The sequence below is a fragment of the Podarcis raffonei genome, chromosome 2, assembly GCF_027172205.1.
Source record: "Podarcis raffonei isolate rPodRaf1 chromosome 2, rPodRaf1.pri, whole genome shotgun sequence".
In the NCBI taxonomy this organism is placed as follows: Eukaryota; Metazoa; Chordata; class Lepidosauria; order Squamata; family Lacertidae; genus Podarcis; species Podarcis raffonei.
In genome coordinates, this window is record NC_070603.1 from 67,020,405 (window position 1) to 67,048,120 (window position 27,716).

The window sequence follows — 27,716 nt, forward strand, 5'->3', positions numbered from 1 at the left end:
TGGAGCTAAGTGTGTGTAGTATTACAGCCCAGTCTGCATTCTAATCCATAGTTACATCTTGTTTAATTCCTACTGATTTTAATGGGGCATGTGTTTGCATGTTGGCCTGTTGTCTAATTTGATTCCATTTGTTCTGAATCCCTAAGTTTTCTGGCACTGGTTCTCTAACATAATCTTATTTTCTTTGAGTTTAGTTGTGAGTCTGAAAGCTTGGAGCCATGACGACTCACGTAACACTGGAGGATGCTCTGTCCAATGTGGACCTGCTGGAGGAGCTGCCATTACCTGATCAGCAGCCATGCATCGAGCCACCTCCATCGTCTATCATGTACCAGGTAAACAGCAGGTCTTCAAACATTTTGTTCTAGGGCCTGCATGCTTTTGCCATTCATTTCTGCAGTTCGTGGTATTATGAAGTCAAGCAGAAAACATTGTGATTGGGGAAATATGTAATACAGTAAGCAACAAAGGATGACTGCAAGGTTTCTAGCTGGGGCATTCAGAAGAATGTCCACTATTTGATTGCAGATTCATGATCCTAAACTGTGTTTTATATAATCAACCTTTTTATTTTGTTCTCTGTACATCCCAATGTTCTTTTGTTGCTATGGCCGATGGCTGACACAAATAGGCTGTAGTGAAGTATTTTGCAAACATGCAAAGTGGCATATTCACTGCTCACATCTGTTACCAAGTTCGACCCAAAGTATCACGTCGTGCAACCAGTGTAAATCTTCTGCTAAAACTGGTCAGTGCTACACGAGCTGATGTTACACCATGCTCTTTTAATAATAAATTCTTCCACAAGGAGTTACAAAAAAATCAGGGAAGTTGTTTCCTGTGTTGGTCTAAATATTTTCAACAGAGCAGGAAGCTGAAAGGTTGAGATGGAGGAGGGAAGCTGAGGGTGATTAAATCCTATGCCTCAATTTCTTTCTGTTTTGACTGTTTAGATAATAAAAAATGACTGAGGTGGAAGAGACCTTATACCACTGAGATTCCAGGCCTTAATAAAGTTTCAGAACTCTTCCCTCATATATATATTTTTCCCTCTCTTGCATTGCATGCTTTCTCTGGGGAAAGTTTGACTGACGCTGACCCCGGTGAAAGCACGGGAACCTTTTCTTGTATAAGAGTTTCCTTCCTGAGATTGATTGACTATCTTTCAAACAGGGCTATGGTCCCTTTGCTTCTCTTTCCATGCTGTCTTGTGGAAACATGTATTGGTTATAGGTGTGTGTTCTAAGCACAGTAATGATCAAATAAGCATGAATTCACTCATCCAGGTTGTTGGCTACTGCCTTGTGAATGACCACACCATACGGTTTATTAAAACCTGCTACTATGGCTTCCCTTGTTGACTAATTACTTGAGGTGATAAAAGACAATGACACTGTAGTGACTGCATAATAAATCTATGTGTTCCAGCTATCAAATAAGTGTTACTCTGTGCGTGAGAGCTTGCTCTAACTGCGAGCGGCATTAACCCTTGTTTTTTTATTTGCTCGCAGGCCAACTTTGACACCAATTTTGAAGACAGAAATGCCTTTGTAACTGGCATTGCTAGGTATATTGAACAAGCTACAGTGCACTCAAGCATGGTAAGTGCCATAGATTATACACAGCTGCCTACACTAAAGGGGACTCGGTGTAAAGTTGGTTGAAGTGTAATTGGTTTTTTTGTGGTAACCAGCGCTGCCATTCTGCCAAAATGTGTGTCTGTCTTCCAGAATGAAATGCTGGAGGAAGGGCATGAATATGCAGTGATGCTTTACACCTGGAGGAGCTGTTCCAGGGCCATTCCCCAGGTAAGATGTACGGTTGGACTCAAGCCCAGCCCACTCAGACAGAAATTACAGTCCAGGGGGAACAAGGGATGGAAATATTTAGAAGAATTGCAGAGAACCTGGGCTAAGGTATTGGCATAGGGGCTCTGATTTGGGTCTTGGTGAGGATGATACACGTTTTCCATCTTCTCACTATCAAAATGTTCATGAAGCGGTGCTGAGGTTCTGAGTTTGTGTGATCAGGGTGGGGTGGCTTTAAGAGGGGATTAGACAAATTCATGGATGATAAGGTTATCGGTATCTACTAGCTATAATGGCTGTGCTCTTCTTCCATGGTTGGAGACAGTATACTTCTCAATATCAGTTGCTGAAAACCACAGGAGGGGAGAGAGATGTTGTGCTTAGGGCCTGCTTGCATTTAGTTGGCCACTGTGAGAACAGGATGCTGGACTGGTTGGGCCACTGGCCAGATCCAACAGACTCTTCTTATGTTCGTATGGGCCTTTGTTACTGGGTCAGGAGCTTGTCTTCTGGGGATCCAAATTTTCTCCCACTGTGTTTGTTAAGATGCCTATATTAAACACAAATTCCTATTTCATCAGCATAAGCTTCCAAATGCCATACAGGTCACAGAGAATAGCATTGCACTAAGCACTGTTAAGGCCTCCTCTGGGCTATTGTGATTAACTTATAAATACCATTTCCAGTGTGAATTCAGTATGATACCAGATTGCTCTATATGCAGCCTGGGAAATACTCTAATTCAGCAAGCAGTGCTGGTATTGGTGCCATTATGGACTCCAAGCTGGATCAATATGCAGTTCTCCTAAGGGTTATCTTTTGCTGTTTGACTAATGCGTCCCTATCCCTTTAGCCTTTGTAAATCCCAGCTGAATATTTCCTTGCTTCACATGAATTTTTGATCACATGCTCTAGTTTCTTGCTTTGATCACTGAAGCATATTGCAGGCGAATTTATGCAAACCAGGTTAAAAGACCACTAGATCATACTGATGAAGGGAATGACTCTTAGGAGATAAAGAAAAAAATTGTGCACAAATTCTTGAGACCCTGATGTATCTACTTCTGTTGTTCTGCCTATCTGCCATGCAGTGTATGCTACACTTCAGTTAACTTCACAGAGGCTTCGTGTGTATTTATTCAATCTGTTTCTAGTTCACCTTTTAGGTCACAAGCACTCACAAAACTGATTACAATAAAAATCTATGTAGGGCACCATCAATAAAGCTTGGTGGAATAAATAAGAAATCTTTTGGTGCCGCTTCAAGGCCACAAGAGAGGGAGGCAACCATAATTTTGGGGGAGGTAATTGCAGACGTTTGTGGAGCCATCACTGAAAAGGCTCTTTCCCTAGTACCTGCCAAAACAATTGACTTTAGTGTCAGGCTAGAGAACAGGGCCTTTGAAGCCAATAATTGGGCTCTGGCAGGTTCATATAGGTATAGGCTGTCCTGCTACAGAAGATCTCTTTATTCAGCTAGTCATTTAATATATGAAAATAAGTGTAGAATTTTTTTTGTAACCTGGTCTTATTAAGTGTGGAAGATTTTTTTCTTCTAAAGGAAAATAATTAAAAAGCAGTGTTTTTTATTTAAATTGTTTTGGAAGATAAGATTTGATTTAATTAAAAAACCAAAAACTTTAGAAAATTTAGAAACAAAAAAGAATAAGCGATGAAAATGCAAATGCAATATTATGATGTCTTCCCAAATGCAAATAGAAACAAAGTGTTAAGCAAATATAAAGTATGTGCTGCTGGCCAAAGATCATTTTTGATACATATTACTATTTAGAAAATGCTCACAAAATTATCTGGCTTGGTGACTCTCCTTATCACAGATCTCTGTCACGCTGCTGTCAAAATAAAAAAGCAGAACATTTGTCCCATTAGGATAACTAATGAAAATAGGTGTTGTCCTTCAGGTAAAGTGCAATGAACAGCCAAATCGGGTTGAGATTTACGAAAAGACTGTGGAAGTCTTGGAGCCAGAAGTTACAAAGCTCATGAAGTTCATGTATTTTCAGGTAGGTTTTGGGGGAGCTTCAAAATTCCTGTTTCAATATGATCTCCTTTGCTCAACAGCATGGTCAGTTCTGATGTTGCAGAGTAAAGCTGAAAATGCTTCTAGGAATGTGCCTTAGTTCACCGTATCTCATTGCGGGGAGGTGGGAGAGCAGTGTGCCTGCTTTAAATTTGGCACATTTGCCAAAAATGTAACATTCTTTTCATTCACATAGCTGACCTATTTGAAGTTCTTAGTTGACACGATTCAACTTTGGGTGGGATTCAGCTAATGAGTCCTGCCAGCAGAAGTCCTTGCACAGGGCTGGGGAAGGGGGGATCATTCCATCTGGCAAGCCCAAACACTTGCCTTGACGGAACGATCGCCTTAGTGCAGCATTGAATTCCTTCCGTACTATTTTCAAAACTTTCTGTGCCTTCCCCCTGTTGAGTCAACAAACTACTTGCATAACTGATGGTGGGCAAAGTTTTAGTCTCTCAAATTCAGTTTGGGTCTTTACTTGTGGCACATAACATAGTCTATAAACGAGCAAGCCGTAGAATATGATCTCAGATGATGACAACCTTTTGAAACAGAAGTTTTTCCTCTTTAACGTAGCAGTATAAAGAACAGCAGCCAAATCAGTGGTCTGCCCAAAGTACCTAAACACCTTTTTGAGGGACACTAAATGGAACAGCAATGTTGGGGTTAGGTCTGAGAACCATTTTCTGCTTCAGGTATGCTGCTCTGAGCACCAAATGTGGGTTTGTTTTCTTTCCTGTAAGATCTGTCAGCAGTTTTGAACATGTGTTTTGAGATCTGCAATTTCTACCTGAAAAGCTGCAGGGGACAAGCAGAAGAGAACATTAACATTTCATTTTCACATTTTATTCATCTCAGCAGATAAAACTGCCCTGCTGCTTGCTGAGTTGATATTTGTTTATTTCAGACTATCTATCTATCTATCTATCATCTATCTATCTATCTATCTATCTATCTATCTATCTATCTATCTATCATCATCTACTAACTAACTAACTAACTACATACATACTATTCAACTACTTTTGCTGCTTGAATTTTTCTCGTCGATAAAGCTAAAAGGTCAATATTTTGAACAATGATTTCAACTGCTGGGTGGAAACATGGTAATGTTGAGGCTGAAAAGGGGAAAGAGCAGGCAATGGGATCCTGATCGTAGTCAGAACAAGACTATTCTCAGCAACTATTTGCTCAAGGCCATCCCATTTCACCCCACCTCTGAATTATCCATTTGTTGCTGTTTTCCAGAGAAAGGCCATTGAGCGATTCTGCAGCGAGGTAAAACGTTTGTGTCATGCAGAGAGAAGGAAAGACTTTGTTTCTGAAGCGTATCTACTGACATTGGGAAAGTTTATCAACATGTTTGCTGTCCTGGATGAATTGAAAAATATGAAGTGCAGTGTCAAAAACGACCACTCTGCCTACAAAAGGTGAGATTGGTGAATGCCAGTGCATTTTTAGTGTTGCCGTTCTGAGAGGGTGAATTGTTGGGACCTTTGGAATTAGGCCCTGTGTTATTCCAGCAGTCTATGAGAAATATTTAGCAGTAGAAATCTATTTTTAGGGAAGCAAAGATAATGAAACGGAATGCTTCTCTTAACCTTATGGTAAAGGCTCTTTTTACAGGCCTGTATTACATGGCCACAAACTAGCATAGTATGTACAGAAATACCCTGGTCAAGGTAGGATTTCTGTTGTCTTTCAGAGCAGCCCAGTTTTTGAGGAAAATGGCTGATCCCCAGTCTATTCAGGAATCGCAGAACCTTTCCATGTTCCTAGCAAATCATAACAGGATCACACAGGTATGGTAGTTTTATATTATTTTTTCTCCCGTCATGTGCTCAGTTAACTTACTACTGTTTTGCTTTTTATGTGCGTTATAAAGCTTTAATTCCTGTTTTTAAGTCATAGACTGTCATCTTGAACATAGAATTATTTAAATAATTAAAATTAAATAATTTAGCAAAGTTAAATAATTGACCTAGTCTAGGTTTGTTGTCAGATTGTTGTCACCCCCATTAAACATTTTATCCTTGCAACAATCTGTGAGGTAGGTTAGGTGGAGAAAGATTGACTGGCCCAAGGTGCCCCTTTGAGTAGAGATTTGAACTTGGGTTTCTCCAATCCTTGTCCCAATGCTTCTCAACTGGTATCCTCCAGGTGTTTTCGGCTACAATCCCCACCATTCCTGACCTTTGGCTATACTAGCTATGGCTAATAGGAGTTCAGTACAAAAAAATAATAATATTGAAGGCACCAGGTTGGAGAAGGCTGCCCTAACCATTGCGCCGCAATTCCTTTCTACCTGCATTTGTTATCTGGAAAGGCCATAACCAATACTTATTGGCTCTGTACACTGAAGTAATTAAATTAAGTTTCACAGTCTTTAAACATTTTTATTTTTGTCCTTTGTTTGAAATTACTGAGGGTCTTGTGGGTTGTTACGTTTTTTTAAGTGCCTGCATCAGCAGCTAGAAGTCATTCCAGGTTATGAGGAGTTGTTGGCTGATATTGTGAACATCTGTGTGGATTACTACGAAAACAAGATGTACTTGACGCCCAGTGAGAAGCATATGCTCCTAAAGGTAACGTCTCTACCTCTCTCCAAAGATGACTTATCTGTCTCTTGATCTTTCCCTCTCTCATTGTGATCCTTGTTCTAAAAATAAATGTTTTTATGGTTCCTGGTTATTTTCCTCCCCATTTTGCTTCCACCTTTTTTTCTTTTACCCATATTGTGTCAGGCTTAAGTTTCACCTCTTCGTGAAGACACAACAGCCCTTTATTTACAAATGGGATCAAGTCTTTGGCAGAGTCAGTTTAATGCCTCTTCCTTCCACATATTTTACTACTACTTCTACTATTATTATTATTATTATTACTAATAATACTTACATCCCACTTCATAGCCCTGACAGGCTCTCAAAGCAGCTTACATAAGATTTCTCACAATAAAAACCATATTCAGGTCTGGTATCGGGTACAAAAATAACATAGTATCCCTACAAGTTCCTTCCCTCATCCTTGGTGTTTCCCTTAAGCCCCTGCCGACTAGGCAACTGGTGTCTTTTAAGACAAGAGTGTGGGTTTGAGCAGCTGACACTCACTCAGCCCATGATGTAGGCAAGCCTTCCCTTGCTTGCAGTTGCCAGTTGCCAGGCAACAGTTCCCACTGACGGGAGGCAATTGATATGTGCCTGCTTTGAGAGACTGTTACTGTCTGAAAAGTGGGATAGAAAAGTAAGTAATGTACCCTCAGAGAATAAAGACCAGTCTTCAGGTGGTGTGAAACATTTCTTCTCCAGTTTAGGATTCTACCCTTGAACTAAGCTTCCGAACCACACAAAAGGCAAACTTGCTGTATCTTGGAAACATTCCTCATTACAGAGACCGGACCTATTCCTAGCATTACCATTTAAAAAACAACCCTTACCTCACCTGTGTTGTCAGTCAGAGTAGACGATATTGGGCTAGATGCACGAAGTCTAGCATAGTATAAGGCAGCTTCTTATGATTATTAATGAATTTCAGAAGAAATAAAATTGGAATTGATAAGCCGTAAACACCCCTAGCTGTGATGTTGGATTAGCTTATAACTTTCCTGAAAATATCACTGTTCTTCCCACCAGACCTCTATGCTTATCTCATTTTTCTGCTAGGTGATGGGCTTTGGTCTCTATCTCATGGACGGAAATGTCAGTAACATTTACAAACTAGATGCCAAGAAGAGAATCAACCTCAGTAAAATTGACAAGTTTTTCAAGGTCAGTGTCTGCCATTGCTTTGGCTTAGGATTGTCTCCAAAGGAATCTGTGGTCATGCTGCTTGGGATATCTGTCTGGGGCAAAGCAAGCACAATTTGTGAAAGATTGAGATGCTGGAATGCAATTGCATTGGAAATCTTCAGTGTCTGACATTACAGTAAGCTGAACAGCTGAGTTTTTGTTTGATGCCATGTTTGTGATATTGGATAAAACTTGCTAAAGTTGCAGTCTCAACCTGCTTCTTAGTGTGCCACTCTTTCCCATTTCCATCACTTTTCTTTGAGGAATATTGTCATGGTGCTGCTAACTGTCCATATCTGCAGCATTTCAGAGTCATTGTACTCACGTTCGATTTTTACAGCATTGCTACGGACTTTATATTGGGTAGGGCAATCTGTTCCTATGTTATGCAACAGGTAGACTCCACTTATACCCAGATATTGTGCCCACAACATATAAGCTGTGAGCTGCCATAGTGAGAGTCCATTTCCATCCCTGTTGAAAATGCTGTATTCTGTGTTATCAACAATGCTTTCATTACCATGAGTGGTGAATTTAAGTGCCTTGGAATTTTAGCTACATAGGTAGGCAGGCGGGAGGTGCTGGGGTCAGTACTGTACAATTGCAAATGAAGCCTTCCAAATGTGTTGAGTATTTTAACACCATGCAAATATCATGCTCAAAAAAGTGTAACAAAAACTACAGGTGCATAATAGTTGGAAGGGGGCAGCTGGCTGGATAATGTACTCATCAAGCCCTGGCTTCGCACCAATGTCAACCAATGCAATGTAGATCATAGAATGTGTCGCAAGCAGAAGGCAAGTACACTGTGGAGAGGAGCCAAAGAAAAGTTCTTCAGATAACCCTGCCCTCTTCAGTAACCAAGACACCAATATCAGTTTTTTGAAAAATGCCAGTGGTGCCTTACTGCTTTTAGAATGGCCTTATTGGGGTGGACATTTGACAAAGTTCCACTTGCTCTGCCAGTGTGGAGAGAAATAAAATGGCAGACTCAATGAGGAAGAGCAAGATAGCAGGTTGAGGTGCTCCTTGGAATGCCACGTTTCGTTGAGATTCTTTCTCTCCTCAGTGTTGTCACGTGTAATATGTTTTCAAACATGGCAACAAAATTTGGCAGACAGCATATATTAAAAAGTTCACAATTTAACCGTTACCTGTGTTACTGGCATCCTATGAGTGGACCCAATGACCACTTGTAAACTTTGTCAACCAAGTTTTGGAATTCTGAAATCTGCTTCATGTGTTGTATGAAGAATGAGTTCTCATGGCTGATGTCTATATTGTGAGGGTAATGAATGTGTGTAGGGGAGTCACTTGACTGAAAACATGTGGCAAAAATGTGTCCAAGAACCTCAGCCTCATGATTTATGTTTTCCATGTGTTTCCAAAGTTAACATGTTTCTTCCAGTCTTGTAGTGGTTACAACAGAGATGCACAGGGAACAAAGGAAAACTTAACTTTTTCAAAATAAATTTCAACATAAAGGAATTTCACTCCTAGTAGCTGTAGCATGAAGGGTCTTGCCATTTTAAGCAATGTTAGAACGAAGTACAGTGATTCCAAATAGCCAAAGCTTGTTTGAAAATCTGTGCTGTTCATTCTTTGGGATGGAGTTTGCAGACCGTTTTTCCTCCCGACAATGCCTTCGGAATGACCTTACATCATGATGTGGTGTTGTTACAACTGAGGCACCGGGGGGATGGGGACTGGACAGGCCAATTGTCTGCTGACTACAGCTGCTGCACACCACCAGTTGTGACAGAAAAAGTAAATTTCTGTTAAAGAAAAGTTTTATTAAAAAAAGGTGTTTTGGGCCCCATTGTTGCCTTTGAAAACCTATCCAGTTTTCGCTGCCTGCTCCAAAATAACTTGGTTTTCTCTTCCCATTTTACCCACCCCTATCCCATCCCAATTCACCCCACAGATTATCAGCAAGAGCTTTGGAAATGTACTATTTATTCATAGCCACACACTATTCCTGTGATGAAGGCAAACTAGGATTGTCAAAGTTTAAACCTCTGGGGGCCCCCACCCTTTAGCAGCAACTTGACCTGTACCACTGCCAGATACATTCACCAGCTTGTGACCTCTGCTTGCTGTTGCTAGCTAATTAAGAAAACTGTGTTCCACTATGAAGTGTAACTTAAGAACTGCAGTTCATTTTAGCTTAATTGCATCCCTTTGGCTGCACGCCATCTGTTGCTCTTCAGATGTGACAATATTACTCTTCATTTACCAGCTGAACGATGTAACCTGATCTGTTTGTGATAGTAGCTTCTGTTTATCAACATAGCCTCACTCCCACCAGCAGGGTCCACTGCCAAGGACACTGAGTAGTAAAGGGAGTGAATTTTTTCATTTAAGGTACTTGTAAGCTTTTTGACCTTGCCATCCTTTGAAGCTGTGGGCTGGTTCCAAAATGAATTCCAGAGCTCCCTTGTCACACACATATGGGTGAGATCTGCATGTTGTTACTGGTTTCCGTGCTATATTTCTCCCAGGCATGTAAATGACAGAGTGACTCCTGTATCCAACAAAGGATAAAACAGAAACCAATTTCTAATGCAGTGTTTCAGAAATGAGAAGCACCAAAAATCTACAGCCATCACACTTGAAATTTAAACCCACTGTCCATGTTTTAATACAGTTAGCTATAAACCGAGCTTTGTACCGCCTTGGAAGAAGAGAGAAGAAATTGCAAACAAAATATTAAGGAAGAAATGTATCCCAGACTACAGTTGTTACCATCACAGGAAGAACAACATAAAGTACTGGGTTAAAGAGACACTTCCTGTTAAAAGGGTCAAAGCATGGTGATACCTTTTCTCTTGTAGAACATTGCTGCTACCGTACTATGTGTTTTTTTGCTGTGTCTGTTTGGGCAAAGCATCTCAAGGCTGAATTTTCATACTGATTTTTTGATGAGTAGTTTTATTCATTGTCAGCTGTCATATGCTCCCATTTAGTGAGTTCTGAATATTTACTGGGGTACTGAATGCTCCCCAGGATATAGTAACATCTCACCATGTAGGTGACATCTTCAGAAGAAATGATCACCATGCAAAAATGACTGTCAAGAGTCACATCATGGTGATTTTACTGTGTGAATCTGGTTTGAGTCAATGAAACAACTCATGTATGCAATTCATTACTCAGTAAGGCTCTTCGCTGATCCAAAAGTTATTGGGAAGACTGTTCCAGAACTTTATTCATCTCTGGCGGTTAAGTACCCCTTTCTCCCCCAATCTCTTGTATTGCTCTCTCAGACCCAAGGGAGCCTCTCTGCCTTATTTAAACCATCTTTTGTTTTTTCTTCCAGCAGCTGCAGGTGGTTCCTTTATTCGGCGATATGCAGATAGAGCTGGCCAGATACATTAAGACCAGTGCTCACTATGAGGAGAACAAATCCAAGTGAGTGCCTGCCATAATGTCTCTAGGCTTTGGTGTGTCCTGGTCAAGAGAGGAAGTTGCCAGAGACTTGCAACTCTCCTGCTCTTGTGTGTGAGATCTGTGCATGGGTGCCTGCAAGTGAGTGTGTGTGTCCATGTGATTGTGTTACTGAGTGTGACTCTGTAGTAGTGAGTTCTTTGAGGCCAGATGTGTGTGGGTTCATCATTCCTCATCCTTTCCTTGCTGTACCTTGGGTGAAAACCCCAATCTTGTGCAGAATTAGGTGTACCTAAACCCATTGAAATAAATTGTTTGGTTATAGTCCAAGCTATTCTCTGTTCCAGCAAAAAGAGTTCTTGCTTTGGAACCTTAGTTATCTTTCTCTGTTCTGTCCCTATTTTGACTGAGCCAAGGCTGTGCCCCTTTAACGGCACAACCAAGGAGCAGTTTTTGGACTCAATAAACTCTGACTCTTATTAGAGCGACATCTGTATTCCCTGATAGTTCCCCCACATCTTGCAGATTTTGTCACTGACTACTTGCCTAGAGTTATCTGCTGCCTGCTAGCTAGTGCTTCCTCCTTTCATCTGTTTCAGACACATGATCTCACCCAAGCTAGTCTCAGAAGCACTGATGTGAGACAATCTAGGCAAGACCCATATTGCCCTCTGCATTCATTCCTGCCCTACCTTTTGACTGGATCCTTACTAGCTATGTTCCCATACCTAATCTTACAAAGACTTTCTGGATTACCATCAGAATGCTCATTAGTTAGACAGATGTGCCAGTACCTTATGTCAGTTTTCCTCATCCTGGTGCCCTCCAGATGTTGAATTACAATTCCCATTATCCCTGACCATTTTGCTGATGCTTATGGGATTTATAGTCCAGACCAGCTGGAAGGCATCAGGTTGAGGAAGGATGCCATACACATCTGTGTCTATGCTTATCTATGTACATGTTGTTCATAAATTGTAAGCCTGAATAGGTATATCTTGAGGATACCTGTAGGTGACTGCAGGTATGAGTGTGCATCAGATGTTGGTGGTTTGTGCTTAGAAAGGATATGAATGTATGAATGCCAGTATCTGAATGCATACAGGTGTGTTCGTACTTTTACAGACTGATAGATGTTCATGAGGATTGGAGCAAGTTTGATACTCATCAGTGTGTGTATATGGAGTGTGCTTATGTGATTGCAAGAATGTGTGCATGTGTGACTGCATGTATTGTGAATATATTTGTGAATGCCAAGTTCAGTGTCTGTACTTACCTGTCTGCCACCTGTTCTTGTATGCTTTTATGCTTGGTGACCATGAATGCAGCAGTTATGGATGGTTGTGCTGTGGATGTGAATGTGGTGTGCCTGCTCTGGGTAGTTTTTATCCGCATTTTCCAATAGGATCTAAAATTCTCCAGAGCATGGACACTACACTTTCTCTATCTGTCCGGTACAGACTACTTTTTTTCTCAGAGAAGATAGCAATGCAGGAATTTTAAACGGGTTTTTCAAAGAAATATAAGGTGAAACCCACTGTTTCAAGCTGCAATCTCTTTGAAGGGAATTGATGACATGGAAGTGGACACTGAACACCAAAGTATGCATACAACATGGCTCTGCTGCCTTAGATACCATGTCAGTCATTGCTTAGCAAGGATCAATTTAAATAGATACACTGCTGAATATTCATTTGGTGATCTCCCACCTCAGTTCACACATGCAAGATGATGCATGGGTGTTCTCTTGAAATGGAGGTACATGCAGCAATCTCCACGCAGTTGTGTTTCAAGCAGCCATCCGTAGGGCCACTTACATGCATGAGTTCTAAAGACTGCTGTTAAACGTGTTGCAAGATCTTGTTCTATATCACCTTTGCCGAAAACACCACCTTTGCTAAAATATTGCTCCACATCTCTCAGCTGGTATGTATTGGACAGCAACTTCCATTTCTTTTACACTCCACAAGCTGGTGCTGTCATTCTGTGACTTCCGTGAAATGACCGTGAATACAAGCCAAGTATGTGAAACTTGTTTCATGCGCTCTTTGCTTGGATTCAGAGCAAGGCAAGTCCATGAAGCAATCGTATATAGGAAGTAATCACCCTTACAGATATCAAGCTTTTGAAAATGGCAGTGTCCTTTGGGTGCATATTTATTTAACATTCTGAAGGTTGTATTCAGCACAGCATTAAAGCTAAGGTTCTGTCAGAGCAAGGACATCAGCTTGCACAATGAAACATTCTCCCTCTGTTCTACCCCCATGCGCCAACTAAAACTGTTCTGAAGTTTCCCCCAACTCTCCAGAGCAGATTTGGGACGGCACACAAAGGGAGGAAAGTAGGAGGAAGTCCTGTTGCGCCAGCAGTAATTCTTCTGCATGCAAAACCATTTCATTGAATACTGCCCTGGATTTTGTCATGGGTGTAAAGTATCTAACAAGTGGTTTCCCTCACCAGCATGTATGTGTGGTTTGTCACTGATCATCCTTACCCAGGCATAGGCAAACTCGGCCCTCCAGATGTTTTGAGACTACAATTCCCATCATCCCTGACCACTGGTCCTGTTAGCTAGGGATGGTGGGAGTTGTAGTCCCAAAACATCTGGAGGGCCGAGTTTGCCTATGCCTGTCCTAACTTGTTACACAGTCTGTTGGATCCTAACTGTCATGAACTAATTTCCACGGTATATGGAAAGGTTTTCCATTTGTGGAAGCTGTTTTAACAATTTGTATGTTTTAGTCCCATTTCAAATATCTCCCAACTCCATCCCAATAGTAAAAATGTGAAATATTTCTTCCAACTGTCCTCACTTACTAACAATTCCTTTTTCATTCAGTTTTCAGTCAGAGCAGCATGGCCCCCTGCAACTTTCTCCTTCCAGGGAGAACAGATTTTGGACTTTAACGGGCTGCAGAATTGTTTTCCTGTGCTTTCATACCCTGTCCTTTACTTTTCTTGCTCCTTATTCATTTCACCATTGTGCCGAGATGCAATTAACTATGTTTTTCTTGTATGGCCTTATAATTCTGACCATCCCTGTTAACCTGCCGATTCCTTTGGGGGAAGCAGGACACTGAAAGGGTAAGAGCAAAGTATTGGGATCATGGGACATCTGAAGATATAATTAGACATGACCATCCACTGTGAGCATAGTTAACTTAACTGCAGCTACCATAATGTCACCAAGGAGACATAGTTCAGATTCCAAAAATGGGATAAAAACAATATATATGCTTTTATACTGAGATTGTGTGACATCTGAAGATATAATTAGAGATGGTCATCTACCGTCAACATAGTTAACATATATGCATCTACCAAAATGTCACTGAAGAGAGCTAGTTCAGAGTCCAAAAACAGGATAAAAAAAGTATCTGTATCTTTAAATAGCTAATGACCAAAAAACCCCACAAGACCTAGCAGATTTTGAATAGTGGAACAACATGGCAAACGGCCAAATTGCACATCATGGTAAGCCATGGTTGGTGGCTTAATCATGAATTAGCAGCATTCTAGTGCACACACCCTAATCACTCCCACTTTGTTCTTCCTCTTATGTGAATAGGAGCAACAGACCATGAAACTTGGCTTTTTGCTATGTCCAAATCTGGGGCTGTCATTTGTTTCTTCTGAAAAGACCACAATAACAAATCCAATATTTGTTCTAGGCTTGCTTTGGGGGGAGGAACAAACCATGATCCTGGTTCAAACATAATGACAAACTAAGTTGCATTGCTTGTTGTTCCTTCTTGCACCTGACTAATTGTGCAGTTTGTACTAGCACACTCCTCATTCTTGGTAAGTCATCAATAATGGCTTACTGTGGTATGCAAACAGTGTCATTTTTTACTTGTTGCACCTATTTATTTATTTTAAGCATTTATACGGCCAGTTATTGAATCTGTAAACAATGCACATTTATCACAGGAAATGTTAGTGATTCAATTCAAACATCATACAAAAAGTTTAACTGTTGTTTTGGTGTGATGTACAAACTGACAAGCTGTAGTTTGAAATCGGCCAGTAAACCAGAATTAAAAACATACATCAAAGTGGTTTGATGTGATGTCTAAACTAACAAACCTCTAGAGGCCTGTGCAGAACAAAAATTGGGGGAGCAGACTAGCTAATTTGCCTGTACATTTGGAAAATCAAACCATGGTTTGGGTTCTAAACCATGGTAGGAATAAACCATGGTTTGGTGTGATGTCTGAACTGAATCAATGAATTAATTCATTCAAATTCTCATTTACAGAGAGCTACTCTGATGATTCATTTCTGCCAGATAGGTATAATATAGGCATAATACACACAGACCCTGCAACTCAGTTTGTGGAATGGGTTTTTTTTTGTTACTTTTTGTTGCTGCTGCTGTTTTTGTTCTGAGCACATGAGGGCTACTGCAGCGTGCTCTGAAGATGGTCCAGAAGCTACAGCTGTGGAAAACTTCTGCCACTTGGATTTTCGTGGGAGCTAGAAAATATGAATGCACAAATTTGTTCCGGTTTCTCTGAATACCAGTAGGTTTTTTGTCCCAACACAAAGTGCTGGTCTTAACCTTTAAAGCCCTCAGTGGCTTGGGTCCAGGTTATCTGAAGAACCACTTTCACCCCTGTAATCCTTGCAGTATGCTAACATCTGTCCCAGGGGTCCTCCTCAAGTTCCCACCATTAAAATCAGCTAGGTTGGCGTGTACAGGGCATTGTCAGTGATGGCCTCCAAAACTATAGACCCCCCTTCAATAAACTTGTATCTTGTCCCTTCAACCGTGGCATCAAAGGCTTCCTTTTCACGCTGCCTTTAATTGATACCAGAGCAGCAGCTTGGATTAATCTCTACACTGGTTCTGCTGCGACTATTTGTACCTTGTTTCTCACTCCATTTTAAATTGATTTGTGAGGACTTAGCCCTAAAAAGTGGCTCAAATCCTTCAAATAAGACAAAGTATTTAGGAGACTTCTCCCAGCTGCTGCTTTTGGGTTCCAGTCATACATTCACAATAAGAGATGCTGAAGACCAGTCTCCCTTTTCTCTCATGTCAGTCCAGTTTTCTCCATGACTGCAAAATAAGTGCATTATAGATGCTTCATGAAGGTATGAAAGATGAGGCCACAGTGTTGCCCTTGGTAAGTAATTGGCTGTGTAACATGTCATCCAGAGGGATATTGACAAGCACGCTTTCCCATGTGTTGACCGGGTGAAGCAACAAGCGAAAGAATTGACATATTTACAGAGTGATGGAGCAAAAGTGTCTCAAGCAGTAACTGTTGCTCCACTGTGTTGAGTGTTACCCAGTCACATAAAGGCGTTGGTTTTCTGCCCAGGTGGACATGCACTCAGAGCAGCATCAGTCCCCAGTACAATATCTGCGAGCAGATGGTTCAGATCCGAGATGACCATATCCGCTTCATCTCCGAACTTGCTCGCTACAGCAACAGTGAGGTAAGCTTCCATGGAGGGAAACAAAGGCCCTGGAGCAATTTGTGGAATGAAAGGGGGAAGGGTTGGATGTGGACCTGGGGAAATGCTCAGAAATGCTTAGTGGGTAAATCTCATCTGTAATGTTAGAGTGCAGATAAAACCACCCCTCAAGAGTGGGGGCTAACTACTCTGTTTTCCGGGTTTACTTTATTCAGTATTTTCACTGCCCCTACCCACTTTTAGCCAACCCAAAGGAGAGTAGCATCCTGGTTGTGTTTCTGGTTTTTTTAACTTGCCAGATCCCTAGGCTAAACTTTTTGTGCCATGCTTTTAACCTTCCTGTAAACTTCCCACTGCCGCATACTTTCAACCTTTCTCTGAACTTTTTGCTTTTCTGTTGCAGAAGACCCCAAAATCAAAAGCAACCATTTTACAACCTAAAGACAAATGCAGAATGGCCAAAACTCATCCTCCATACCCACCATCATTACAGAGTCCATACCCACTCTGTAATGTGCCTCTTTCTGAGGTTCCAGTTTATTCCTGTTTCGTTTTCCACTTAGCACCATGTCTCTCTCAGTTCTTCTGCACCAGCTCCCTTTTCTTCAGGGCTGTCATCTCTGTTTTTTGTACAACTGTTTACTTTTTCTTGCTCAGACCTGAAACTCAGTTAAGGGAGAGGGTAATGCTTTTTTAAAAAGATATGATAGTGGCATCGGATAAGATGCAGTTGTTAAGCTACAATAGGCATGTGTCCCTCAGACAGAGGTACTTATCTGATGTTCTCCAGGTTGTGACTGGCTCAGGATTGGACAGCCAGAAGTCAGATGAGGAATACAGGGAGCTTTTTGACTTGGCTTTACGGGGACTGCAGCTTCTGTCCAAGTGGAGTGCACATGTTATGGAAGTGGTAAGTAGTGGCTATAGCCGTACAATACTCAGGGTGTCAGATGTGTTTAATTCTTATTCAGCCTGATTGGTGGCCATCGATTACCACGCCACAAAACTTAACGTGAATAAAGCAAGGATTTTGCATACAGTGGAGGAGTTGTGAGATCGTGAAATGGTTTCACTAAGATTTTTCTCAAATGACAAGCAGTGTTTGAACAATATCTGCTTTTGTTTTCTCTATTCAGTATTCTTGGAAGCTGGTCCATCCTACTGATAAGTTTTGTAACAAAGATTGCCCAGGCACCGCTGAGGAGTACGAAAGAGCCACACGGTACAATTACACCAGTGAGGAGAAGTTTGCGTTTGTGGAGGTGGGTGGCTGCATTGTCCCAATACGTTCAAAGTGGCAAATGTCTCTTGGAAAAGGGTGGTTGGAGTGCTAGCATGTGAGGCTCAGTATACTTGGGGTTAAACATTTTCTCCTTTGGCCAAGTTGTTTCTGCTATGTTTTTTATCTGTAAGGGCTTGTATACATGGTAAAACAACACCAGTCCCACTAAACACTACCAGTGTTAGGGTTTATCCATACTTAGTTTTCTCCATGCTCTTTCCAGGCACATGCCCATGCTTTAAAGCTCCATGTCAGAGCATCTTTTTTCTTTTTCTTTCTCCAGAGCTTTTCCTATGAAAACCTGCTCTTTAAAGCTGAATCAGAGCAAATGGCAATTTGGGTTTTCTACAGATTCCCATTTGCTCCGATTCAGCAATCCAAACATTAGTGGGGGGAAATTGACTTGGCATGTTTCCCTTTACTGCATGAGGGCATTGAAAATAAAGGATCCTTTTTTATCTTTAATTACTCAGGTGATTGCTATGATAAAAGGTCTGCAGGTGCTCATGGGCCGCATGGAGAGTGTTTTCAACCAAGCCATCAGGAACACAATCTATGCAGCTCTGCAGGATTTTGCTCAAGTGACACTGAGAGAGCCACTAAGGCAAGCTGTCAGGAAGAAGAAGAATGTCCTAATCAGGTGAGGCCGGCCTTCCCAATACAAGCAAAACTTGGCTGTGAACTCTTAAGGGAGAAACCAGATGCTGCACTCAACACAATACTGTCAAAAATGGCAGCCCTGAATGCAGTTCCCCCAGAGTTAATCCATTTTGTGACATTATCACATTAAGCCTTTCCCCTCTGATGTTCCATATCATTGGCTCCTTCTGATAGGGGTGGAGCAACACACAACTGAATGAGGTCACAGCAGGAGTTAGCATCTCTGAACATTAGGGAGGGAGGGAAAATTTGACATGGGTTTAGTGGCAACTCCATGTCAATCATAATTTAGTTCTACTCTTAAATGTACCTTTGTTTCTCAAGAGCTGTGTTGGAAGAAAAGAACAATAGCAGCTATTGACATGGTTAAAACCTGCATCCATAATCTCAGGATGTTCCTAAGCAATAAAGACAAAGGTTCACAATCCCCCAACAATTGCATTATTGTCCAAGGGCTTGTGTGAAACCATAGCAGGATGATGATGATTATGATTGGATAAACAGACAACACCAACATTCCCATGTATTTTAATAAACTGCTTTATTAATAAACTCCAAAGGACCACATGCATACAGTTCTTCTGTTTATGTATAAAACTCTGACTTTCCTGTGGCTGGAAGGTAAGGATCACATAAGCTGTGTCACCCATTTTGGCCTCTGGCCACAGTACCACTGGCCCTATCAGGTTTCCCATGATGCGCTGTGGCCCCAAGGCTTTTAAAAAGACCCGCACTGCTCCTGTATTAATTGTATCTTTGCATCAGTCCTGTGAGGTAGGCCAGTCTGAAGAAACAGTGATTTACCAGGCCCTATTCAGTGGAGAGTTGAATCAAATTTCTTTCATCTTCCTAGTGTCCTCCAGGCAATTAGAAAGACAATCTGTGATTGGGAGGGAGGGCGTGAGCCTCCAAATGACCCCTGTCTGAGAGGTGAGAAGGACCCCAAAGGCGGTTTCGATATCAAGGTCCCACGCCGAGCTGTAGGGCCTTCTAGCACACAGGTATGTACCTCCTTCTCTGCTGAGAGCAGCTTGGGACTCGAAGATGTTGTGTCTGTAAACTAAACATTTAGAATGCTTTTGTTTTAAAGTTTCTCTTTAACACCAGTCACACTGTCTTAATTATATCATGTATAATTATTTGATATGTGAATTATGTTCTGTGAATCACACTGTTCTGCACAAGTAGGAGGTTGCAGTTCGTAACATTGTTTGCTGTTCTAAACGTGCAGTTGGCTTGCAGTTCAGCCTTAAACACATTGGTTATAAAAGGAGAAGCCTCTCCAGTAACATCAGCCTGCTTGTGCACTTTTCCTTTTCAAGGAGCCGTGATCCTCCTGACCAACAGATATCAAAACTATTAGCTCAGGTGGTGTAGGTCACATCTTGGGTACTCTGGAAGTCTGGTTAGATCCTCTCACCTGATAGGTGATTGGCACTGTCAGAAATGAAAAACTAGTAAATGATGCTGGAGTATTACGTATACATCATGGAGGCTGGAAATGGTGTTTTCATTCCCCTCCCACTCCACAGTAGTTCTCTGAGGAACAAGATATATTCCAATCAACACATAACACACAGGACCTTTCATATTCATTGGTTTGGAGCTATTTACTTGGAAGTAAATTTTATTGCGATTTTATTGGTGTCTGCTTCTGTATAGTTATTATCAGCAACCCAGTGCTAAGGATCAACATGGCGGCACACTTACAGATCTTCCTGCTTCTAGCCTGGCAATTGTGCCACGCAGAGGCAGAAGAGGGCACATCCTTGCTGCCCACCCCCAATCACCTAGACACAGTAGTCCAGGATGAAATCAGATCTCCATTCTTACTTGGCTTCCCCAACCTGGTGTTCTCCAGATGTTTTGGATTCCTGTTCCCATCATCCCTGACCATTGGCCACACTGTCTGGGGCTGATGGGAGCTGTACTACAGTGTTCCAGGTTGAGCAAAGCAATTAAGTGGCATGGGAAATATAAATTGCCCACAAGCTTTTGAGCTGGAATTTTGTTTATAGGTTTTTAAGAAAAAGTACAGATAAACTCACACTTGAGCAGTTGTTAGCTGTAGGAGATTTATGCAGGGGTTAAATTCCAAGGCACGGTATGCATCAGTGAAAGTGCATATATTTGAAAATCAATTGGAAAAAACTACAAACATTCTTGAAAACCCCTTAAAAAATCCAGCAGCACTTACCAGCCACCCACATCCACCTCAGTAGCTCTCTCCAAACTTTGCTCAAACCCCAACCCTCCATAGGCATCAGTGGTTGGTGCAAGGGCTCTTGGGATTGCACTTTCAAAGGCTCTTGGGATTGCTAGGTGCTGTTTCCATGCCTCTTCTGACCTTTCTAGGGCCGTTTTTGCCATTTTAAAATTCACTTCTGGGTTTGGCGCAATTTACTTGGAAGTAAATTTTATTGTGACTGTATGCACAGTCAGGTACATATTGAACATACGTAAATGGGGGGTTGCCTGCATAATAAGAATAATTGCTCTCCTCTTGCAGCTTTATATGGTGAGAACCATGCTGGAATCGCTCATTGCAGACAAAAGTGGCTCAAAGAAGACTCTCAGGAGCAGCCTGGATGGACCAATAGTTCTGGCCATTGAAGAGTTCCACAAACAGTCCTTCTTCTTCACTCATCTTCTCAACATTAGTGGTAGGTAGTAACAGACGCAGGTTTGATATGAATGCATGTTTGGTGTGTGTAATACGTCAAGGATAGTAGCGTCTCAGGCAGCCTTTCTGTTGATATGAATACATGTTTTATATGAGTTAACATTTCAAAGGATAGTAGCATCTGGGGCAATCTCTCCCTTTTGCTGTAGCTCATATTAAGGTGCTTTTAGATCTGGATGTGAACCTTGCCAGAAATTGCTAGCATGTGTGTTTAAACTGGTTTCTTGAATACAGTAGTTTATGGCCATGAAGCATATTTATATCTTAAAATAAAAATCATATATCATGTACATACTCTTTTCTTAACTCGGATATGCTTTTAGATCTGATATATATTATAATTTATAATAGCAGATGTAGACTAGCCTTCTGCTCATCCTTCATAAGTATTAAACCTTCCTTCGCTATTTGTGTTTGTAGAGGCCCTCCAACAATGCTGTGACCTATCCCAGCTTTGGTTCCGGGAATTTTTTCTGGAGTTGACCATGGGCCGCCGGATTCAGTTCCCTATTGAGATGTCTATGCCTTGGATTCTAACAGATCACATCCTGGAAACCAAAGAACCTTCTATGATGGAGTAAGAGCTCAAGGATGTTGTGGAATGCATCTGTGGAAATAAATGGGTTGGATATCTTTGAGATGGCAAACTGAAGGCATTTGTCTTTATTGTAGCATGTATTCCTTCTAGCATGTAAAAGGAAATAGTGGCCTAGTGTCTAAGGTCAGGTACTATGCCTTCTGTACTTCATTTGGGGTACATTGTCTCCTTTTGCCATCAGAATGGGTGGGTGGCAATGAGGACTGGCTTAAAGGGTAAGCCAGATATTTTGCCTAATGGGGGGATCCTCAGGTGATACATAAAATCAGCATTCATTGCTCTGGTCTTTTTAGAACTTGTGAAACAAGTGAGATTGATTTATGGCAGGGGGGTATGTTTCACTTGGGTAGTTCAAACTCTTCCATCAGTTTCAGTTTGTGTGTGTGAAGAAATTTGTTTTTAAAAGTCAGAGGATTAATAACATGCATTGTTAAATTGTAAATATTGATTACATTTTATGCACGAAACTAAGTTTCCACTGGGTGTGCTTGGTTGGTTGGTTTTTAAACACATGCTTACAAAGTGTCCATGGCACACCGAAATGCAGGTCCTGATCTCTCTGACAAGAAGCTGCCATATTCAGAATCAAACCACTGGCCCATGTAGCTCAGTATTGTGCATGCTGACTTGCAATAGCTCTCCGATTTCAGGCACGGTTCTCTCCCAGCCCTTCCTGAGGAGGCCAGGAATTGAACCTGGGACCTTTTGCATGCAAAGCAGATGCTGTACCCAAGGACAGTTTTTGGTTGTATCTCTATCAGGTCTTCCGTTGTCTGCCGTCACTGGCTCCCGTTTGCCATTCTTCCTACTTCTTGCACCCTTGGACATGCCCCCCCTACCCATGCTTCCCATGTGCTCTTTCCCTTCTTGCTCATATACAAATACTTTTGAGGGCAAGATTCTACACACTCCAGGTTGGCTTTAGTGCTAAGTGAGCAGGCAGAGAACTTCTGCTTTAAAGAAGAAAGAAACAGAGGTGACTGTCATACCCAAACACTGTGCTGGCATGTCCTAAGCCTGTTTCTTTCATTGCAGGTATGTGCTGTATCCATTGGACCTCTACAACGACAGCGCTTATTATGCTTTGACCAAGTTTAAAAAGCAGTTTCTCTATGATGAAATTGAAGCAGAAGTGAGCTTATTTTCTTTTTTCTTACCTAATTGTTCTAGTAACTTCATAAACAATTGTCCAGTCTTATGCATTTTGGTCCTAAAGCCTGTTTCTTTCACTCTTCTGACAGGTCAACTTGTGTTTTGATCAATTTGTTTACAAATTGGCAGACCAGATCTTTGCTTACTATAAAGCAATGGCTGGCAGGTAGGAGACTTCTGCATGGTTTTGGTTCAATTGTCAAAACATGGCAAGCTTTTAACTGTGTTGTATCAGCTGCTATGTACTTCTTTAAAGGACAGACTGCTTCCTTATCTGAAGATCTTATGGCTTGTGCAGGTGGTGAGATCACAACAAATATACATTGCTGGGAAATGAGAGGAGATTGTTAGCACAGAGTTGAAAATGGTCCATGTTAATAACACGAACTGCTTAGTACTGTATTGCATACTCTTGACTGGCAACTACCTTTTAAACAACTAAATATTGTCACGTATCCAAAATATGTTGCCTAACCTCTGTTCCAAATTTTGCATCATGGAAACAGAACTTCTATGTTAGTAACTTACAGATTTTTTCATGCACTAAATCCCACAATCAATTTGATGGTTCAGATACCCTTGCTGAATGTGTATAGCATGGGGTAGCCAAATGGAGACCTCCAGACTCTGTTGGACTTCTGGGGCGCATCAAGTTCACCACCTATTGCCTAGCGCTACTTTTAGGTGAAATATTGTTAATAACATAAACTGAGCCATTCATGAGCCATTCAAGTAAAAGCATTGACAAGTTGCTTTCCAATTACAGTGTGTTATTGGATAAACGATTCCGGGCTGAATGTAAGAATTATGGAGTGATTATACCTTACCCGCCATCCAACCGCTATGAAACGTTGCTCAAACAGAGACATGTCCAGGTACAACTTAAGTCAGTTGCAACAAGATTCTTTTATATTGGCTTGCCAGCTGGGGAGGAGTTGTACATCAGGTTTACATTCCAGACATCTTTGAGTTGCCAATCTCTGCCATGCACAGAGATGTAAATATGAAAGCCTAAATAATTTCATATAGCACATCTCAGATCCCAAGCCAGCCAAAGGTACTCTTGTAGTTGCTTGGTGAGAAGCATCACACACATACAAAAATTTCTTGGCCCTTAAAAGTAACTGTGTGAATCTACTCATAATATGATTTCTATCCCTAGTGAAATAATGGGCTTTAGTAGAATGGACAGTTATGGTTGGCATTTCTCATCCATTCATCTCATGGCATACTTTCAAATATGGAAGCGTTCTTTGTTCTCCTTTTTATTGTTTTAATGGGAACATAGGAATCTGCGTTATACTGAGTCAGACCATTGGTCCATCTTACTCAGTATTGTCTTGCTCACTAACTGGGAGCCTCCCAGACAGAGTTCTCTTTTAGCCCTGTCTGGAGATGTGGGACTGAACCTTCTGCATTCAAAGCAGATACTGAGCTACAGCCCTTCTCGCTCATATGCCCCAGCCAGCAGGGGTTTTTTTACCGACTGAAGCTCCACTTCATGTATAAAATTACTCCCTTACCCTCAGTTTTACTACAGTGGAGGAAGCAGATCCTTGTGCATATTCCTTTGCAAGCATGGGCTTTCCCTGACTGCTGAAATGAATGGATCAAAATCCTTACCCCCATTTTAGTATAGAAAGGCCAACTCATACATATGGGGTACAAGTTAGTTCTTTCTCTCTGCATAGTTATTCCGAATCAAGGACCACTTCTTAATCACCTTCTCACTTGCTGTCTGTCTTGTGACTTCCACAGCTGCTGGGCCGATCCATCGACCTAAATAGACTCATCACTCAGCGTATCTCAGCCGCAATGTACAAATCACTAGACCAGGCCATTAGTCGCTTTGAAAGTGAGGATCTGACATCCATTGTGGTAAGTTTTCCCAGTGGCTCTACTAAGGCTGGATGACATGATGCAGGTTGGAGTGGGGTGTTCCTAAATAACAACAGTAGTAACCGCAACACATTTTTTCCTTTCTTTGTTTTTGTAAGTTTTTACATAGAACAGCTGTACTGTGGAGAGAAGATCGAGATAGTCATGGTCTCATAGTCAGAATGCCTCTGGGCACCATATGATCTTTCCCAAGACCCTCTCAGGTCTGGATTAAGGAGAGGAAGCAGAATGGAAAGACCTGCTTCCCAATGCACAAATATTGCATCTCTAGTACATTTATAATCCCCAGTGGAGTCTATTCTCTTATTACTAATGTGCTCACAGTATGTAGATTCAGGTCTTTCTCGTGTATATGTTACAGTCAGGAATCAGAAAGGGAAGTTGTCAATCCTATATGCATCTTTTGAGAATGGTGCCGTAGAAGACTGTCTACATTCACTGGACTTATCTGCAGATGGGGGAAGAACTGTCAACATCCTCCAGTAGTTGCTGATAGCCTCCACACCTTGGGCATTCAGCATAACATACTGTATTTTTCTGTGTATTAGATGATGTTTTCTGACTCAAAAATTGTGTCAAAAAACTGGGGTCGTCCAATACATGGACAGTGGCATGGGGGGGAGCGGCATGCCCGCCAGCCAGCCGGTTGGCAGGAGTGCAACTTCCTCCGATGCCGCAGTGAGCATCTAGGAAGTGTTTCCTGGCCGCAGCTGTGCAGGCAGGAGTAGCTGTGTGCTGCCAGCCAGCTAGTTGGTGGGAGCACAGCTTCCCCCAGTGCCCCTGTGCACGGGAAACACTCCCTAGATTGTTTCCCGCGCGCAGCGGCATCAGGGGAAGTTTCTCTCCCGCCAACCAGCTGGCAGGTGGGAGCACAACTTCCCCTGATGCCGCTGCACATGGGAAACAATCTAGGGAGTTTTTGCTGCCCGCAGCTGCATGGGGGGAGAAGCTCAACAACTTTGGGCTATCTCCCCTCATTTTCTTAAAATTGAGTCCCCCAAAATAGGGAGGAGTCTTATACATGGGGGCGTCTTATAGGCAGAAAAATACAGTAGATAAAATTTATTGGTTCTTTTCTTGGCAAAGAAGAGGCACTGGGGTATGAGGATTTTCAAATAGTTGGGTCACTAAGCAATTGCCAAGTATGATACAATGGCTAAGAGATTGCCTTGTGAAAATTCAGCCTGAACCCCTTAAGTCTTGTCTCTGCCATGAATCCAGTCAGTGGACTTAGGAGGTCACTGTGTCTCAGCCTGCGTCTCCCCTTTCTTCTACAGTTTGCAGAATGGGTACAATAATAAGCTTTGTAAGGGTTAGTCAGCTGATGTAAGTAAGCGATATAAATATAAATGTTAAGAATATTGTGTTGTCTTTATAATTCTTCCCCTGGCATCAGTTCAGATCAGATGTATGGTGTTTTCAGTCCACAACCTGTTAGAAAAGTGCCCACTCCTTTCTTTGGGTGCAGGAGCTTGAGTGGCTTTTGGAGATAAACCGTCTGACGCACAGACTGCTGTGCAAGCACATGACCCTGGACAGTTTCGATGCCATGTTCCGAGAGGCCAATCACAATGTCTCGGCTCCTTATGGTCGCATCACCCTGCATGTCTTCTGGGAGCTGAACTTTGACTTTTTACCTAATTACTGCTACAATGGGTCTACTAACAGGTAAGAAGAAAATGTCAAATAGCTCAGTTGGTAGAGCGTGAGACTCTTAACCTCGGGGTCGTGGGTTCAAGCCCCACATTGGGCAAAGGTTTCCTGCATTGCAGGGGGCTGGACTAGACTCTTGTCGTCCCTTCCAACTCTACAGTTCTGTCATTCAAAGTGAGGTGCAGTTTGAAGGCTAGTTATAGGTTATGGGTGCATTTCAAGACTCATACTTTTCATCCTTCTTGACCCAAACCAAGGTGGGTTACACATAATCAATTTCACAATAGAGTATTGAAACTAAAAACAATTATAGGCATTGCTCTTGAGTTGGTCAGGGTTTCGGCATAGTTATTTTTAGATCAGAAAAATGACATCTCATTAAGCTGTCAGGGTTGGATTGAAGGGGAAGGGTCACATAAAGCTGGTTAATGTGGGAATCTTAGAGGATACTGTAAATATTTGTATACAAATGTGATGGGGTTCTATCCAAAGTTGTGGGAACAAAAAGCATACAGCTGATCTCTCTCTTCCCCCCCCTGCAGCCCCTGCAGGGGTCCTACTGGACCAAAATCCTTCCACTTGATATTGGATAATTCCTCCCTCATATTGCAGCCCTTTTTCGCATCGCCCAAGAGGGTTTTCAGAGGCTAGAGGAGGGAGGAGAGGAAGAGAAAGGTTGGTTGACTGAGCTCTGCCTTCTACACCATTGGATACAGCCCACAGAATTTATAATAGACACGGAACTCCATTATATTACATTATAATGAGCTTATTGACTAAACTGCGGATAAAAATATGTAGCATTGTTTGATATAGTTCTTTGAAAAAGCATTTATGATAAAATATATTTTCAGTAACACTGAAATTCTAGTGATTGGTATTAACAGTTAGAAATGTTCATTTCACAAGTAAAATAAAAGGGGTTTTTTCCACTATATTTGGTAGGTGAATACAATAAAAATAGGAAAATACTGTTTCAGACTGAAAATATTAGTAAACTGCCAGTTCATGTAGGAAAATAATTAGTTAACTTGGTGCATAAAGCAATAATGTAAGGAGGGAATCATAGTGCGATACACATCTACTCCAAAACAAGCTTTGGACGCCATTTTCTTCCATTTTTTCACAAATACCAGATTTGTACGGACAGCCATTCCATTTACCCAAGAACCCCAGAGAGATAAACCAGCCAACGTCCAGCCGTACTATCTTTATGGATCTAAGGTGAGTCAGGAAACATATTGGGTATTCAGAGTCCAGTTTGGAAGGAGTTTCATTTAAATGAATGATTTAATGAAAGATGCACCTTAATTCAGTTAATGTCAGAGCGTAGCAACTGCA

At 41.6% G+C, this 27,716-nt stretch overlaps 1 protein-coding gene across 6 annotated transcripts in view; it reads left to right on the forward strand.

The window, feature by feature from the left end:
- CYFIP2 (cytoplasmic FMR1 interacting protein 2) overlaps positions 1-27,716 on the forward strand; it is a 61,581-nt gene that overhangs the window by 11,088 nt on the left and 22,777 nt on the right. For 3 of the 6 annotated variants that reach the window (XM_053377113.1, XM_053377109.1, XM_053377110.1), the window contains exons 2-23: positions 195-335; positions 1,512-1,601; positions 1,731-1,808; positions 3,731-3,832; positions 5,101-5,282; positions 5,558-5,654; positions 6,309-6,437; positions 7,512-7,616; positions 10,957-11,048; positions 16,352-16,469; positions 17,239-17,358; positions 17,585-17,710; positions 18,204-18,370; positions 19,244-19,391; positions 20,900-21,053; positions 21,494-21,650; positions 22,707-22,803; positions 22,913-22,989; positions 23,590-23,698; positions 24,582-24,701; positions 26,191-26,390; positions 27,512-27,599. In XM_053377113.1, coding sequence (XP_053233088.1) covers positions 219-335; positions 1,512-1,601; positions 1,731-1,808; positions 3,731-3,832; positions 5,101-5,282; positions 5,558-5,654; positions 6,309-6,437; positions 7,512-7,616; positions 10,957-11,048; positions 16,352-16,469; positions 17,239-17,358; positions 17,585-17,710; positions 18,204-18,370; positions 19,244-19,391; positions 20,900-21,053; positions 21,494-21,650; positions 22,707-22,803; positions 22,913-22,989; positions 23,590-23,698; positions 24,582-24,701; positions 26,191-26,390; positions 27,512-27,599 — 2,673 coding nt within the window. In that variant the 5' untranslated portion in view covers positions 195-218. Of the gene's footprint in view, positions 1-194; positions 336-1,511; positions 1,602-1,730; positions 1,809-3,730; positions 3,833-5,100; positions 5,283-5,557; positions 5,655-6,308; positions 6,438-7,511; positions 7,617-10,956; positions 11,049-14,678; positions 14,684-16,351; positions 16,470-17,238; positions 17,359-17,584; positions 17,711-18,203; positions 18,371-19,243; positions 19,392-20,899; positions 21,054-21,493; positions 21,651-22,706; positions 22,804-22,912; positions 22,990-23,589; positions 23,699-24,581; positions 24,702-26,190; positions 26,391-27,511; positions 27,600-27,716 lie in introns of those variants that run through there. The other 3 variants (XM_053377111.1, XM_053377114.1, XM_053377115.1) reach the window with 3 other exon arrangements.